This window comes from Asparagus officinalis, chromosome 1 (assembly GCF_001876935.1).
Source record: "Asparagus officinalis chromosome 1, Aspof.V1, whole genome shotgun sequence".
NCBI lineage: Eukaryota > Viridiplantae > Streptophyta > Magnoliopsida > Asparagales > Asparagaceae > Asparagus > Asparagus officinalis.
In genome coordinates, this window is record NC_033794.1 from 90,566,144 (window position 1) to 90,584,680 (window position 18,537).

At 36.1% G+C, this 18,537-nt stretch overlaps 2 protein-coding genes and 1 pseudogene across 5 annotated transcripts in view; 2 read left to right on the forward strand and 1 right to left on the reverse strand.

Annotated features, from left to right (window-relative positions):
• LOC109827737 (chromatin modification-related protein EAF1 B-like) overlaps positions 1-12,853 on the forward strand; it is a 28,565-nt gene extending 15,712 nt beyond the window's left edge. For both annotated transcript variants that reach the window (XM_020394754.1, XM_020394764.1), the window contains exons 17-22: positions 2,561-2,677; positions 4,252-4,352; positions 4,544-4,756; positions 4,846-5,209; positions 6,431-7,909; positions 12,270-12,853. In XM_020394754.1, the coding sequence (XP_020250343.1) occupies positions 2,561-2,677; positions 4,252-4,352; positions 4,544-4,756; positions 4,846-5,209; positions 6,431-7,840 (2,205 nt within the window). In that variant the 3' untranslated portion in view covers positions 7,841-7,909; positions 12,270-12,853. The remainder of the gene's footprint in view (positions 1-2,560; positions 2,678-4,251; positions 4,353-4,543; positions 4,757-4,845; positions 5,210-6,430; positions 7,910-12,269) is intronic.
• LOC109843198 lies at positions 14,675-15,317 on the reverse strand (annotated as a pseudogene).
• The window catches only part of LOC109827752 (polynucleotide 5'-hydroxyl-kinase NOL9), a 14,876-nt gene continuing 13,593 nt past the window's right edge, over positions 17,255-18,537 (forward strand). For all 3 annotated transcript variants that reach the window (XR_002243502.1, XM_020394775.1, XM_020394778.1), the window contains exons 1-2: positions 17,255-17,514; positions 17,595-17,668. The gene's annotated coding sequence lies outside the window, so the exon portion shown is untranslated. The remainder of the gene's footprint in view (positions 17,515-17,594; positions 17,669-18,537) is intronic.

The window sequence follows — 18,537 nt, forward strand, 5'->3', positions numbered from 1 at the left end:
TCATAAATCTTTTATCTCACTTGGTATTTGTAACAGTTCTCACTCCCCTTTAACAATAAGTATAATTCCCCTTTAATAGTAAGTATAATTTCTTTCTGGATTAATCCATCTTTTTTTCTGTTTCCCTCCCTCTTTCCTGCTCTTCTTTCAATAATGATCTTATCTCCATAACTGCCGAGAACTGTCATGTTTACATGACTGTTCACAAGATTACTCTTGAGAATCTTAAAGGCCTGATTTTGACCAATAAATTTGTTTTCTCAAGGGAATCCCTGATTTAGTAATCTTTAAACAAGAAGAATATATTTTCATTAATTGTTATCCTAGGGCTCCTAAAAGACTGAAAATTGGGGAGAGATGACAAGGGGGAAGGACGCAAGAGTAAAGAGCATAAGTTAGTTAGCAAACTGACATGTCTCTCCTGTATCCCTCATACTGTTATTTCTATGTCGATTGAATCATAAAAACTGTTGCTTATGCTCTTTCCCATGCATGTAGTGACATATCCACAGTTAGTCTATTAGAGTGGGCATAACACTGTGATATGTAGGATCAGTCAAGTTAATACATGGGACCTGTCTTCGATTAAAATCCGTGCATCCTTGCATGTTCTACATGACATCTTCTAGACCCTTTTTCTGGCATTAGAATTGTATTTTGTTTTTTCTTGACAATTGCACAAGATGAAATATATTGGCACCTTCTCTTTTTAAAAGGATTTATTTAATTGCTGTGTTACATTCATTATGCTAATTCCAAGGAAATTAAGTGTTCACAAGAGACTTGAGATGCACATGCATGCATGGGGACACAGAGGGTGGGAGCGTGCGGGTGTTGTCATGGCTCATTTAGCTCAATGAGCTATCAAGTGATGGACAACTTGTGAGGCCCATCCTACTAGTCGCATCAGATGTGTGGGCCTCACCATCTTCGTCTCTTGGCAGCAAATCTGACAAAATGAGCTGTTGGCTCACAACCACCAATCAATGTATTTATGTATGTGTGTGTACATATACTTGTATATATGTGCATGAATATTTATTTGTGTATGTATATGCATGTTTATATGTGTGTATATATATGATTATATGTATATATGTATGTTACATACATCTGCGATAATGGATAAGCGCTACCACCTCATTTAGCGAAATGAGCTACTAAAGAGTAGGATTGGTGAGATCCACAGGCTTCGATGTGATTTACAAGATGAGGGTCACAACTCCTCTTGGTACCTCATTGAACACAATGAACAGTCTCCTCATTCCCATGTTTCCTATATGCATTAGTATGTGTCTACCATAATATATATTTAATCTCCGAAAAAAAAAAAAAATGTATAAGATGGGGACCAATTTTACAACCAAGGAGATGGATTAGTTGATTTTCCATTTTTCAGTATTAATATTAATATAATATATATATATATATATATATATATATATATATATATATATATCAAAAAAATGGGTATAAGATGACAATTTACAACCAAGAGATGGATTAGTTGTTTCATTTATCTAGCTAGTTAATTGAACGAGTGCGTCTCATCATCCTTTATCTCTTCACATCTCCTTTAACAAAGTGATCTCCTGCAACTCATAGCCATTAACATCTACATATTATATATGGTAAACCATGGCCAGTGTGTCCTCCATGGTGCTGGCTGGTGTTTTGCTGACGCAGCGCACATCCAAACCATTAATTATGATCTGGTCTGTAGTGGTCTAGATGTGTGCAAAGTTAGCAACACTCTAGCCAAACACTGTCTAGGAACACGCTAGCCCCTGATTAGTGTTACACGCATATGCTAATACATTGATGTCTATGAAAACACCAAAAGTAGTCCTATCCTTACCTTGGATTTGAAATAACTATTTTATCGACGGACGCTCCATGTTTTTGATATACAACACTTGCTTTGTTCGTCCACAAATGGCATCAATTTGGTTAGAAAACAAGTAGGTTCATTCATGTTTGGTGGAAACTTGTGAGAGCTAAACTATTTTAGATAAGGTTAACTTAGGGCCTTAAAAATCATCTTTATCACCAAACTAGATGGGTCACCATGTTGGATCACTTGATTTGTCTTGCAGGATCACTTGATAATGAAGCTAATGCTACTTTTCATTCATTTGTGAGATTAATAGTTAAATGTTCCGTATAAGTGTATGGATGTCTATTTCTTACGCCTTTGCACATAGCTAACGGAATGGTTGAGCTTAAGCTTTTGACAAGAGTGATATTTGATGCATATCAACAGAATGGAGTGGACTCAAGCATACACCAAGAATGATACAGAATATTTTATATATAGCTCCTGAATACTTAATTATTTTACAATTTAAAAATTGAAACTAAAGCAAAGACAGGCCTGGAGAAACTATCATAAAGGAAACTTAGGGTGGAAGAGATCAAACCTAAAATGCATCTGACCCCAAGTTCATGAAATTTGAGATGTCTTTATCATGAGGCCAAAGTAGTTGGAATAATAATTTATTCTTAATACAGTGGCCCAATAATGAAACTAATGCTATCTCATGTTTTTGATTGACATCAGGGAAGTGCCAGGCAACTATTTCAACGCCTTCAAGGACCCATGGAAGAGGATACCTTGAAGGCTCATTTTGAAAAGATCATCTTGGTTGGGCAGAAACTGCACTCCTGTAGGAGTCAGGTCTGCTTTCATCGCAATTTATAATTTTGTTCTTTTGCAGTATTTGTTGCTTTATTGTGATTGGCATTATTGACATGGAAAGATTTGTTTATTTTGAAGAATGGACTCGTACTGAAAATATAAGGCCACATTTGTTTCTTATCCTTTGACTTTGTTTGAGGGGTTGGAGGTACTGTAGTCCTCGCGGGGAGTATTTTAGTTCTGTCCTGTATTTGTTTTCACACGGACTACCAATCAAACTAACTTATAATAGTCCAGAACACTTTTTTTTTAAGAGATTGTGAAACGTGAAGACTAATATCATAAACAGATTGACTTTTTTGTTCTTAAGTCAAGGAGTATTGTATGTATCTGTTTGCAAACTTTCAAAATCTTATTAATGGCTCAAAGAAAGGAACACCTCCGATTTATATTATGACTATTCCAGTTTCAGAATCATTCATGAAAAAAGCAAGCATCTCTTGTATCACTACTAACTAGGAATCAATAAATGAGCAAATATTTGGCATAGTATAGGGATGATCTATGTATAGATTTCAATGTTGCATCAGTGATATATGTTCTAACTTATAAACTGAGAGCTAAAAGGAATACATCCTCCATGAAAATTGTAATATTCAGTCACAATAAGAAGCAACATGGTGAGTGAATCCATGAAGATGAAGTTTGCACTCCAAATCATCAAAACGAATTCTGGCATCATCCTGAGTTTGAATTACTAAGCAGATATGTTATTAGATACAAAATCCCTGCGCCCCGTAAGATGTCTCCCAAACGTGAAGTAAACAACAAAAGCATTCAAAGATTTGAAGAAGATGTGAGCTTCTTGGATTGGATTTGCAAAGAAATAACAAGAATATGTGGTGAAGAAAAATGAAGGGTAGAGACAATTTTGTCCAAAAAGATTAATCCCGGCCAGATAACTAATACCTGAAATGTAAAGGTGAGGGTTGGGTGGGTTTAGCTTAGTCTCCTTTCCTGGGAATTACCCAGCCCTTCCTTAGAAATAGTCCGGGCCACATAAGAAAACAAACATGAGATAAAAGGGTGTGCCTGGACTACTTCAAAATAGTACCCAGACTACGGAAAAAAACAAAAATAGCCTAAGTGGCGGTGACTATAAGGCCTCCATAGCATAGGTAGCTCTTAAATACCTATTTTTGTATAGCCTATTAAATTCAGGGTGAATTATTAGTATCATCTTGGTTACTATAGCATGAAAAGGTTCATGCTAGTTGCTGAAGAATATGTCTTCTTATTTTAAATAACAGTGGCTCTCAAGGATCTTATTTAGCATGGCTTGTAACTAAGACAGCTGTTTTCTGATCTATAAAGCTAGGGCATGCAACACTACTGTTGATGTTTACCTATCGAATATTATATGTCTCAGAACACATTTATGGGTTAAAAAAAGCATGAAATTCTGCGGAATATCTATTTTTTTCTAAACTAGTGGCCTATTTAAATTTAGCTATTTTATGTCTGTATCTATGTTTGGGGTCTGTCCATAAAGTCTTTAGTTGCTTTGCTAACTTATTCCATTTGTTGAACTCATTTGTGCATGGTTTCACCAGAAGGATACCCAAGAACTAAAACAAATGACTCCAGTCCACAGTTCTCATTTTGTTGCTCTTTCTCAGACATGCCCGAACAACCTGGGTGGAGGTTTCCTATCGTAAGTCACAATGATGCATGACATCTTATATTTGAGTTACTTATCATTTTGTTATTACTCCTATCAATTTGCATAATTGTACTCATATTTTCTTTCATGATAATTTCCAGATTATGGTAGCATTCATTTTTTTTATTTGCGATGCTGACCACTTTGCTGATATTGTAATGGTTATTTTTTATGTGATACAGACCGCTTGATCTCTGTGATGCTATTTCTTCAAGTCCAGATGTACTTTCCCTTGGATATCAGAGTTCTCATACAAGTGGTGTGGCAATTCCAAGTCATCAAGGTTCACCTGTTCTTCCCACATCAAGTGTGAACGCCATGTTACCAGGAACTTCTGGTGGCGTTGTAGGAAGCAACTTACAGTCACCTTCTACTCCATTGAATCCCCCTGCTAGGTAATAAATAACTGGTGGTCCTGGTGATCTTCCATTATATTATTACGTGAAGAGTCTTTGTTTACAATAAATAGTGAAACTTGTCATAGGGATGCACAAAGGTATTGCATGCCTAGAGCAGCTTCTTTACCCGTTGATGACCAACAAAAAATGCATTATTCCCAAATGCTCTCTGGTAGAAATATGCAGCAGTCTACCTTGTCTGCACCTGGGGCTTTGCCTATGGGTGTTGATCGAGGTGCTAACATGTTACCCTCGGGTAATGGCATGGGGATGATGGGTGCTAGAACCATGCCCTTGTCGAGGCCAGGCTTTCAGGGAATAATCTCTCCAGGCATGCCAATGGTTTCTGCTGGTAGTGTGCTTGCAGGTAGTGGGGCAGGAGTGTCAAATCCTGTCAACATCCATCCTGGTGCTGTTTCTGGCCCAGGAAACTCAATGTTGAGAACACGGGTAACCATTTATTTTTCATGATTCCTTATGTAATTTATCACAATTCACTCTAGTACTTCAATTCCATGTTTTAAGTTGTTATTTTGGTATTCGAGGTATCATTCACTTCCCTTTCTCTATAAAAGGTTTCTCATTTTAATGTATGGTCTTGACCTCATTCAGTGGAAACAAAGATTTCCATTTGTCTCTTGACTATACCTTGACCTTTTGTCTGGATTTAGTTCATTGTGTTTGTGCAGTTATTTGTTCTCTTGCATGTTGCATAAGTTTAAAATGCATTAGAACTTGCAGTCTCCCTATCTGTAGTAGCTGGAGTTATGGTTAGGCAATCTCTTTCCCATAGCTCTCTTGGTCAAGGATTTGATAACAAGGGTTTGTGAGTTGTAAAACTATTGTCACTTCATTTCCGTGGCCTTGATGTCCATATTATTATTTTAATGGAAATACAAGGATAATTAAGATGACCTTTAGCCCTCCATGTAGAAATCTATATTCAAGAATTGCTCATGCTTATGCTCGCGCTTCTTTCCCTTGTTAAGAGAAAACCTTTTTTTTATTCGATGATCACTGAAGGGGGTAATAAAATATTGTATGACTTTTCTATAGGAAGTCATGCGGAAGAAAAACTCTATAAGAAAGGGAAACTGTAATAAAGGAAAGTCCCTCAGCAAGTATAGATTTTAGTAACCATAAAATTTTGTTAATGTCAACAGTAACATGCATTAGAATTTTTAATTATATGAGCTAAGTTATTTTTTACCTTCTTCTTTCTCCAAAATTAAGGTGGATTAACATCCGGGAGTTTTGAAAATAAGTGTCAAAATTGAAAAAGGTCAGAGCCTTAATGAAAAGAGTAGGAGAGATAGACAACTAAGAATTAACGAAGATGGAGATAACTCAATGAGGACAAGCTTGATAACGTAGGATAAGAAATCAAGGAGCGCAAGAAAACTCTGCAATGACGTGGTCAATGGCATAGGATGGGAAAATCCATGGGCATTTATGGAGAAAAATATATAGTTGTTTGTTGATCATTGGATATTAGGTGTAAGCTGGTTGGTTATATGTTGGTCGAAATGGATACCTGTTGATATTTTGCTAATTTGTGCCACAATTTTAAGTCATTTAAACCTTATGCTTTTATCCTCTGGGAAACTTTTAAAGCGCTGATCACATGCTTGTTTATCAAAATTCTGAATTTAGAAACTACTGGTATTGTAGCCATCTCAGAACACAGAGGACCATAGGCAAATGATGATGCAAGATCTTTCGATGCAAGTCTCTCAAGGTAATGGTCAAGCTGTGCCCCCTTTCAGTGCTATGAGTGCCCCATTTTCTACTACAACTGGCCTTCCATCAGTCCAGTCATACCCAGCTCAGCAGCAGCAGCAGCAGCCCCACCATATGACGCAGCAACCCCACATGCTTGGCAACCCCCACCATCCTCATATTCAAAGTGTGAACCATTCAAGCCCCCAGCAGCAAGCCTATGCTATGCGCCTAGCCAAGGAGAGGCAACTCCAACAACGAATGATGCCTCAAGCTCCGCAACCATATTCTCCATCTAGTGCCATGTCAGCAGTACAAAGTACACAGCTACAACAGCAATCTCAGCCATCTCCTTCTGCAACTCCACCCCCTTCACAGGCCCAACATGGCAAGCAGCAGATGCCACGTAATTCACATCCAATCTCTGGAATGCAAAATCAGATGATGAAGCAAAGACAGAGGCAGCAAGCTCAACTGCAGCAACCTAGAAATCAGCAGCAACAAAAACAACTGCTGCAGCAGCAGGCTAAACTTGCAAAAGGTTTAGGTGGGGGGACAATGCAGCCACATCAAAATCTTAGTGTTGATCCCTCTCAAGTCAGTGGTATGCCTGTGGGTCCCAGAAACCAAGTTTCCGATAAGCATCTGATTCAACAAGGCTCAGGCTTCTTTCCTGGAAGCTCAGTTTTAAATTCAACTTTGCCGCAATCCGCAAACCACCACAAATTGTATGCTCGGCCACCTCCTCAACCATCAAAGCAAATACCACCGTTGCCGTCTCATTCAGACCAAAGTCTAATGCCAGTTCCCAGCAGTCACACTTTAATAGCTCCCCAGCAACCTCCACATCCTTCTTCAATTCCTTTGGCAGCTCCATCGGCACCACACCAACAGCGTCACATGAATCAAAATATGCCAAGAATGATGCAGCAGAATCGACAGCTAAGTTCTGATGGTAGAATGCAGTCTTTAGGTGATCAAGTCCAAGTCAATCATATGATTCCAGCTACATCACTTCCTCGGTCAGATTCTACAAGTTCTGCTCCTTTGGTTTCCCCTGCAGTGCAGTGGAATCCAGAGCCATCATATGATACAAACTCACCGAATTCGACCGCTAACTTGGCTGGTTCACCCATAGTAGGAATTGATGCGTCACTTCCATCTTCCAGCGAGGGATCAGCACATAGACAGTTTTCTGGAAATGTTAAGGTGGATGGTAATGGCGTTGGAGGGCAGCGGAAGCTACAACAAGAGTCTCAGTCACAGCTGCAGTTGCAGCAGCAACAGCAATCTCAGCATCCACTCCGGCAAGGGGTGCAGGGTAATTTATATTCGAGACCTTCAAACTCAGGGCCAGGCTAATAATAGTAACTACGGGACTGTGCTTTTTCTTGAAGAGTGGCCTTTTTCACTTGTAAAATTTATGTACAGGTAAGCCTAAATACTGATATTATACTATAATATACTTGCTAATGTTGCTAGACTAGCATGTTGAACAGTGTTACTTCACTTGTCTTGTCTTAGCAATCTTCGTTCATTTTACATGTTTAGACCGTTGTTTTTTATTTCAATGGGGGCATTACTACTCCCAAATAGTGAAGTTCTTATTGTCTTTCTTATATTGGAGTTTGGTTCTCCTTCTTTCTTTTTGGTTGTATTCGGGATGATGTGGGGTGGCGTGGTTGTTGATAAGACTTTGAGGATTACTGCTATAAGCTCCTATGCTTGTTTCCTTATCCAACTGCCTTCTCTCTGTTTTTCTCTCTTTTCTTTCACTTTTCTAACTGCCTTCTCTCTGTTTCTTTTCTCTTTTTCTTCCCTTTTTCTTCTTCTCTTTCAGTAAATCCTAGATGGAAATTCCAGCATATAATCTATACGAACCTAGAGTTCATTAAACGTAAAAAAAACATATGTTCCTTCATCAATTTCTCGCATATCTCGCACCACATGAAACATACCAACGAAATAACTTGCCATGTCATGGACGAAGTTACTGTGCTTAAATCACTATATACTGAATAAATGATATTGAATGTCTGAAGTTGATGCATATACTATATTGGAGAAACAGATCTGTTGGTAGTACCACCAAGACGATGCTTATCTATTGGACCAGAGAAATATCTAAAACTAGCAAATCTTCAGCTTTTCTTCTGCCTCTTGTGCACCGAAATCACTCTAATTCCACAATCATCGTAATGCCATGTTTCCGTTCTTACAGACCACCTTCCTGTTTTTGTCCAGAAGGAATAGCCGGCCCTGATGTTAGGAAAACATGGTACATCAATAAGAAAGAGGAATGGAGAAGTTTGTGTTTATATTGTGAAATAAAGAAGTTGTTTTTTGACATTAGCTTGAAAAAGGAGAATAGAGAAATTGATACTGGACAAATTTTGTTAAATATGGTCTTCATTTAAGAAGCCAGATCCTGAGATAATACACAACATGAGAGCGTGCGCACATGCCACTACTACTTCTTGGTAGCGATATGACAACACACACGCACCCCGCACCCCCAAAAAAAAAACACTCCTACCTCTTGGTAACCATACGACAACCCATATCCACTATCCCTATATACTCACGTGTATTCATACACATATGGTTAAGCACGTGTGTTGACAGATAAATAAATACTAAATTGGATTAATATGTAATTATCGAGCCATACACGAGTGCATTAAAAATGTGATGCACATACAGCTTATGCTCCTTTTGGAAGGACTTGGAAACAAATGCTTACAATTAAAAGTCAGCGGTATGCTATCCAGATTGTATGTACACTTCATTCGTCTTAATCTATACTATCTTAGGCATTAAAACCATAATCTGTAGAGGTGAATATAATCTACCCAACTTGGTACTGTACTGATCTGTGTACCATCTAGAGTTCCTAAAAACCAAAATGATATTTCATCCATCAAAATTGGCACAAAAGGGACAATGGAAACTAACTAGTCATTTGATTACCTCATGTTCGTAGTTTATGTTTAAGAAGACAAATTCAAAAAAGAATACATATATTTAGTTATGTCTGTATACAAGATGTTTTGAAGATATTTTGCTTTCAGAGGGGGGGGAATCTAGAAAACTGTGCACGTTTGCGCATGTGTGCATTTATCATGGGAAGAGAGTTTCATACTCCTTGGCACAATTAAGCTAGTTATGCCCACCAATCAAAGTACATAATACTATTCAAAATGGACAATCCGCTCAACTCAAATTGATCAAAATTGTTTTTATATTTTCTATAAAAAATCATGCATTTATTGACTTGTTAGTTGTACGTGAAGTCATGGAAAAATGAATGGTCAACAATATCACCAAAAGAATCTAATAATCCACAAGCTAGAAGATGCAAAAGTGCATGTTTTTATGTTTATAGAACTTTAATATTATGTTTATCAATATGACAGTGCAGATCATTCACTTTTATGACATATGATGGACTTCACTAGGTGTGTAATTAATTTAGTCATGTTTTTGGATTAATAATGGTGCTTGCATATATAAACACACGCAAACACATGCACATAGTTACAATTTATGGCTGTCTAGCTAAACCCCACATGCGTGCACGTGTAAAGCTTCCAAATTTGCCGTGGGGGAATTCCAAATTTTGACAGCTCATCATTGAATTTACATTGGTAGGCTCTTGCAACAACTTTTTTTCTTCTTCCAAAACTAATAATTTAGGGTAGGGAGTGAATCTTTCCAGTTGAAATTCAACCATAAGACACTGAAACTGAAAAACCTTCTGTTCGAGTTGAAATTTTTGTTTGTTAAGTCGACCTACACTATTTTGAGCGCCTAAAATCAAAAATTAAATTTAATGCATCTTGCCAATGCGTCAAGCAGGTATAAATGGAAAACTGAAACTTGAAAGTTATTTAGAGGACAGAAGGAAAGGAGAGTTTACATGGATTTTAGCAGCTTCGATGTTCGAGATTCATTGAAAAATGACTTTTTAAAGCACATTAAGTACACAGCTTAGAATGAACAAATGCGCTCATAATGTTTTACTGGTCCAAAGTGGAATTCGCACGAATATGGAAGTATGCCAAATGGTCACGTATTAATTTCTTCTAAACTTTATTATATTCTGTATAATGCATCTTTCATGAAATTCGAGATTATAAAACTATTTATGTGATGATTATATTGAATATTCTTATAAGTTGTCCAAAGTAGGGTGTTTAGTAATATATTAAATCTAAGAATAATAGAATACTTTGAGCTAGTTAGTCATCTTGTACTTTTTATAATCTCATGTTACATAATTAGCATTTAATAGTAAAAGAAGTACAGAAAATGTAAAAATATTACCATTGTTTTGTAAAATCTTATAGGTGAGTTTGCAACATGCCCACATCGTTCATCATGATCTCCACATCTCTAATACCTCGGTGTAAAATATCAGGTAATTTTGACAAGATCAGCATCTTTCTATAATAGAAAAAAGAAATGCTATTCAAGAAAGAAAGAACATTATTCTATTTATGGTGAAGAAGTGTGTAGGTCATGTTTCTCTACACAATCATTTCTTTACATGGAGATTATGGACGATATGAATCATCCGCTAAGAGCCTAATGCTGAAGAACATGATTATAGTCATCCTGAGATAGTTATTTAAGGAGTCATCTTAGGACTATTTTTTTCACACCCATACACATTCATATTGATGTATGTATGTATGTGTACGACTTGCATGTATACACGGGTAGACTGCATACTAGCTATCACCTCATTTAGCAAAATAAATCTATCAAGAGGAAAAAGTGATGTCCACCTATTTCGACACGACTAGCAGTTAGCTCTCACCACTAGTTTATCTCTCAATAGCTCATTTATAAAATGAGGTGTTCACCTCATGCCCACATTTTCCACATAGGCACATGCCCACACCCATGAAATTCTGGATATAAGTTGCCATTTTAACAAGATGAGGTACTAAGTTAGAAATGGTGAGGGTCATATTTTACGATATGACTAGCAGGACGGGCCTCGTCATAGCTAGATCATTTACCAAAATCAGCTGCCACCTCATGCCATATTTTCTATGCATACATACATGAATTTATGTATATATGTGTATTTGTTGTATATGTATGTATATGGAGATGATGCTTGCATAGTGGTTTCACCACAAGTCTTCACTTTTTTTGGCATACACTAGAAAGCTTGTGCTACTGGATAGTTGGGTTAGTGATCCATTGTTCACTTCTATCTACATTTAATGAAATGTCCATGTACAGAAAACTGGATTTGAAGACTACTGATTCGAAATGGTGCTAGATGGGCAGCTGTCTAGTGTAGAACAGATACCATCAACATATAGTTTTGAAGTTTTCTTATTGTACAATGTTTTGCTGAGATTTGTTCTAGAACATGTAAACAAGGTGAGTGGTCAGATCACCTGATGGATAAGCCTATCATGTAGTTTGCAGGTGTTTAATTAAGTCTATGAGATTTTAATTTTCAAAAACTAGTAAGATCGTAACCATTGCTTCTTGGTTCCCTGACTACATGCCCATGTAAACATCGAAGTACCAAAGCCAATCAATGCAGACATAGCATTGTATTTGAAATTTTAGATCTCATACATCAATGCGTTCACTTGAAAAGTTAATATAGGAATTGGAATGAAGTATCGAAGCTGTGAAAAAGGGGATCCCATCTTATGTTAAACCGGTACTACATTGAAGTACATCTGCCAGTTATTTGACATTTTTCTTTATTTCATCTGTATATTCAGCAGGTTCTACCTGTGCTCACTTTTCTTTATTTCAGACAAGGAAAGCTAAGGAGAGTCGTGGTCCTCCGTCAAAGGAAAATTTGAGCAAACCTCTCTTCCTTGGCTTTGAGAGCCTTGTATTGGATGCTGCCCTCTTCATTGGTAATCCTTTTCCTAATGGATAGCTTGGTTGGTCCTATCGATGGAATTGTTAAAATTCTTGTGTAACGAGAAGACGTTACATCTGAATGTTTGATTGTGGGCTACTTGTGAGGCACGAGGACACGTCACCACATTGTTATCTACTTGTATAAAATGCAAGCCCCAGTGGCCATGCTTTTTTGGGCTTTTCCTTCTTTATCGTGCCATTTTGATTTGAATCTGTATAGAGAAGATATTGTATCAAAGTGATTAGTCTTTCAGCTCATTGTTGTATACAGAAAGGTGCTGAAACTGGAGCAGCGCAATGCGTGTTGCACCCTTTTATTTTATTTTCCACCTCATTCTGTGTTATTTATATATGGCTAATTCTGTGTTATATTGAGCTGTGAACTTGGTATGCTGAAAACAGCAGGTACGGCCTTTATTGTCATTAATTCATTGTGATTGCCTTTATCAACAGTACATCCAATTATTATCATGAGTAAGCTTTTCGGAAGTATATAACAATTATTTTTTCATGATGGACGTTGTACTCGTTCTGGTAGTCCATCGGCTGTACGTATGTTAATAAGTTTGAATGTTTTACATTTAAACATTGGTTTATTGCGGATATGTGCTATGTAGTACTGCTGTTTTGAATTTACTATTGCGCTAGTTTTATTTTTGCACCCCTTTGAGTGATTGTTATTATTATTATAACACTCAGGGGTCCTATTTGTCAAAAAAAAAAATAATTCTCTTTCTTTCTGGGTGAGATGGTCAAAATAATTTCACTGAGGGTCTAATTGCAAAATTTAAGTTAGAGGGTAGTAAATTGACAACGGTTATACTACAGGTCTGTTTACAATTAATGAGTGTAAGTTTAACATCAAAAGGGTACATCAACAGCAACATTGAATTTTCTCCTCGAAGGACTGCATTGTGGTTCATGATGGCGTTTTTCGTCTTATTGCTGTAGTTTAATACGGATGCGTTGTGTGTTAGAGCATCTCCAACCATAAAACTCAAAATGGTGTAGTTTTTACACCAAATTGGTGTACTTTTTACACCAAATTACTATTCCATCTCCAACCCATTACACCAAATGTTACACCAAATTGGAATATTCCTTTTATTATTCTTATCTTTTAACATTTTTTGAAATTAAAAATATTTAACAAATTATATAATTATATAATTATATAATACATATAATTAATTATAATAATATATTTTATGAATAAAATAAAAATATAAAAATTATATAATTATTCTTATCTTTTAGTTTATGTTCAATGTTCTATTTTCCTTTAATTTTAATGTATTGCAATTAGTGTTAATTTCCAATGTTGTTCTAGTTTATGTTCAATGTTCTATTTGGTTCTAGTATTATGAAATTTTAAGTGTTTGGATTAAACTATCTATTTTTTCCATTGTTGAATAAGAGTTCGGTTGGAGGAGAAATAGTAACTTTTTTTGCGTCAAATTGATGGGATGAAGTTCGGTTGGAGAAGCTCTTACTCTTGTTTATTAGCGCAGTAGATGATACAGCTTTGACATAAGAGCTCTGGGTACTCATATTTGTTTTGGGATAACGAACAATGGAGAAGTTATGCATGAAGCAGGTTTAGACGGGGTAGATTCATATTTAACGATCAAATTTCATAAACAGTTCACATCTCTCGGACCTTGCGATCAAATTTTTGCAATCAAATTTCATAACGAGACAATTTGAAGTTTTGATTTGACTATTCATATGCGATAATTGATGATGTGGCACCTTATTAAAGTACAATATTTATCTATCAATTAAGTCTAAATTAATTTACCCAATTGGTTTTAACATATTATTTGGTATGTTATTATAATATAATACATTATTTTACTTTATACTAAACTATAATATATTATATTATAATTACTAATTAATTATAACTATATTTAATGTTATTAATTAATAGGCTAAAATATCAAATTGGTATTTTTATACAAACATGTTTGCCAGTTTGGCATATTTAAAAACTCCGGCGACAACAAGTCATTTATTCCCGGCCTTTTAGTCAATAAGATATTTTTTCTCAAAATTCCGGCAATAAAATTTATTTTAACCCCCTTACCCCACAAAATTATTAAATTTGTGTCCAAAACTATCAAAAAAAAGTCCATCCCCTCCCTCCCCCCCTCCTCCTCATCGTCGTCGTCGTCGACGTCCTCCTCCTCCTCTCCCATTCCCCTCTCCTCCCCTCCTCCGCCTCCCCTTCCCCCACCAACTCCATCCCTCTCCTCACCGTCCCCTCCTCCTCCATTAGCTAACTTCTACTCACTCCCTCAATTCAATAATAAATCCTTTTGCACGAAATGTTGGTTGATGCCCTCTGAAACATATTTAGCAGCTTCATAAGGTTTATAGTTTGCTAATGGAGGGTCTCCTTCAAGCATCTAAAATTAAATATAACGAATGAGTCAACAAGCATGGTAACCTACATGCTGATAAACTGGAATGCTATTAGAAAAATCAAACTACCTCGTATAATATCATGGCAAATGAGAAGACATCAACTTTCTTGTCATATTTCCTGTGTCTGAATACTTCTGGTGCCATGTATCGGTCGTTCGTTCTCAGAAAGAAATAACAATTAGTTTAAAGTATAACACTCATTCTTTTTTTGAAGGAAATATATTTTATACTCACAATTTCCAGTCTCTCTAGTCATTTTATATACATCATGGGAGTTTTGGACTTTAATAAGCTTGCGTAACCCAAAATCTCCAACCTTCAAATGATCAGCATTGGAGTTCACCTAAAGGACGTTCCTGAAAGAAACTTTTACCAAATGAACTTTTCACATCAACATCAAATAAGAACTAGCAATTGAAGTTTATTCATATCAAAATGAAATGAAAATTATCAGTTCAAGTTACCTTGGCTTTAAATCACGATGAATTATAACATTCGGCTCATTATGAAGACGTCATATCCCTGTATACTCGTGAAAATAAGTAATAAAATAAATCAGAAATGAGAACTTCAGTTTTAGGACATACTCAGTTTTAAGAGGGGAGGAGAGAGGAATTGGAGAGGAGGAGGAGGAGGAGGATGTCGACGACGGNNGGGGGGGGGGGGGGGGGAGAAGGAGAGGATGAAATTTTTTTGATAGTTTTGGACACAGATTTAATAATTTCGGGAGGTAAGGGGGTTAAAACAATCTTTCTTGCCGAAATTTTGAGAAAAGTGTCTTATTGACTAAAAGGCCGAAAAAAATGTCTTGTCGTCGCTGGAGTTTTTAAATATACCAAACTGGCAAACAGGTTCGTATAAAAATACCAATTTGATATTTTAGCCTATTAATAACATTAAATATAGTTATGATATATTATATAATAATTGATATTTTAGCCTATTAATATACCAAACTGACAAACATGTTCGTATAAATATATCAATTTGATATTTTAGACTTAATTAATATAATATATTATATTATAATAATATGATATATTATATAATAATTGATATAATATACAAACAATATATTTAATATAATATTTCAATAATATAATATTTAATCAAATATTATAATTTTTTAATTTAATATAATATTAGTTAAAATATTATATTATTAATAAAATTTTAATATTTTACTTTTTTATGATAATTACTATAATTTAAATAGAATAATTAATAACATGACTTTTTATTAAAATATAATATTTAGAATAATATTAAATAGTGGTCACCCCTAGTTGTATTAAATATAAAATAATATTAAATACAAAGTTGTTCCTTACTTGCAAAGGGCGCCGCCAAGAATGATGGAGATAACATGTGCAATTAAAAATGGGCTAAATACCCAAATTGGTATTTTAATTCAACCCCATTTGTCAAGAAGGTATTTTAAATAAAAAAATCGGCGTTAAGGAATTTTAATTGATTAAAATTACCAATTAGGTCTTTTTTCTCGTCGGCGACCACTTTTCCGACGAGAACTCGTCACGTGCATTTTAATTCAACCGGTTTTCTGACGTGGCAGTGGCAGGAAGAATAAGAGTCGATGCATTTTAAAATCCCCCATTTCTAAAATTGGTAAAAAAATTAGCGAAAAATTAGTAGAGAAATTACCGTATAAATAGAACATCTTTCTCTTGCATCGATCCATGGCCGCGCCGGCGGAAATCTAGTCTGCAGTGATCTTCGTCTTCTCACTCTCTTCTCTCCGAATTCCCATGGCGTTTTCTTCTAGAAGTTCCTGGAATCGGGGGTTTTGGCTGCTTCTGTTAGCGGTAAAGGTAAGATAATTGAGTTGGATCTGAGATCTGGAGGGAATGCGTGGAAGTTTGATCTTTGTTTTGAAATTTTTAGGGTTCAGGTTGGTTCGTTTTGGACTTAAATTGTGATTAAGCCACATCAGCACCTAAAACCGAGCTACATCAGCAAACCGAGTCACATCATCAGCTAAAACACAGATTAAGTCATCACGTGTCACGCACGTGACGAGTTCTCGCCGGAAAAGTGGTCGCCGACGAGAAAAATGACCTAATTGGTAATTTTAATCAATTAAAATACCTTAACGCCGATTTTTTTATTTAAAATACCTTCTTGGCAAATGTGATTGAATTAAAATACCAATATGGGTATTTAAGCCATTAAAAATGACATGAGTTTCAGCGTAAAATTAGCGAAAATTATACTCTATACATATATATACACACACATTAGCAATAAATACTAGAGTAACAATTAACATTAAGCATTAATTCTGTTTTCATATCTCCGTTGCTTTTATTTTTCCCCCAAAACCAACCCGATCCCCTTTCCCCCCTCAACCCTAAGCCGTCGCCGCTGCTCCGAATCCGCGCGCCTCCGCCGTTCGCGTCGCTGCCTCCGATCGTCGACCGCAGCGGTCATCCGCGTCGCCAGCCGCCTCCGGAGTAGTCGCCGCTGCCGCCTCCACGTCACCACTGCTGCCTCCTCATCGCCGTTGTCGCCTCCGAGTCGCGTTCCCATTTAGGCTCTCACCCTCTCATCGTCACCAAAAACCAAATCAAAACCCTAACCCTAGTTTCTCTTTCACTTCTCGTCGAGCTGCTCTCCTACTCCTCTCTCTCTCCCCTCTCTCATCGCCCAGCCCCCACCTTCAACCGCCATCTCCTTGGGAATATGTAAGTGTATTTTCACAATTATCCCAAAATTTAGTTTGGATTTGGATGATTTTTACAAATTTTGGTTGGTTTGGTTGCAGCGAGGCTAAAGGGAGTGGCTGAGGGGTCAGAAGAAGAAAGCGGCAAAGCCTGCGATCCACGTATCTCTTGATGAGTAAGTCCCATTTGTTATTGTTTTGATTTCTTCATGTAGTATGCATAAATTAGGTCATCTGGGATTGAAAAGAATCAAGTGTATTCTGATGTTGGATACTGAATTCAGTGTGAGTTAAATTGGTTTTCAAAACACATTTGAAAAATAAACACCATGGCATGGTGTTTTTTCAAAAAACACAACAAAAAGAAACACTTTGGTTACCAAACACACCCGTTAACGTTATTCTAATCAAACTTATTTTGGTCTAACATGATTACCTCCAACATCTCATCATTACAAGCATAGAAAACAGGATATCTAATACATAACTCAGTGAATAATTATGCTAACTATAGTTCTATTTATGTCAGTTGAAATAGATTAAGAAGGAGAGCTATAGCTCAATATATATAGTCAAATAAATTGTACATGATCTAACAGTTCGCCATTTGCTCATTTTAGATGAATGACAGAAGATGTAATGATTCACCGCTGTTCATTTGAGATGTATGAGAGAGGGTGCAACTTCATGCATTAAAGCCATGTCATCTATGCATGTGACACAATCGTAAAACATTATATTTGGATATATTTAAGATTTTACAAGATCGTGGAGGGACACAATCTTTTTAAAGTAATCCTTAAAAAATTGGTATAAACAGTTGAAATAATAATTAGAATAGGTCTAAACAGTTAAAATAGCAGTATAAACAAAATAACAAATGGGAAAGTCTAGTATGTCACATGACAAAGCCTTTATTTTCCTAGTGGTGGAGCTTGTTATTATGTGCGTTAAATGTATATTTTCCTTAAAAAAGAAAAAAATAATAACAATTGTTCCATACAAGCAGAGTGTTTCATGTGTTTATTTTTTTTTTTTTTTCCAA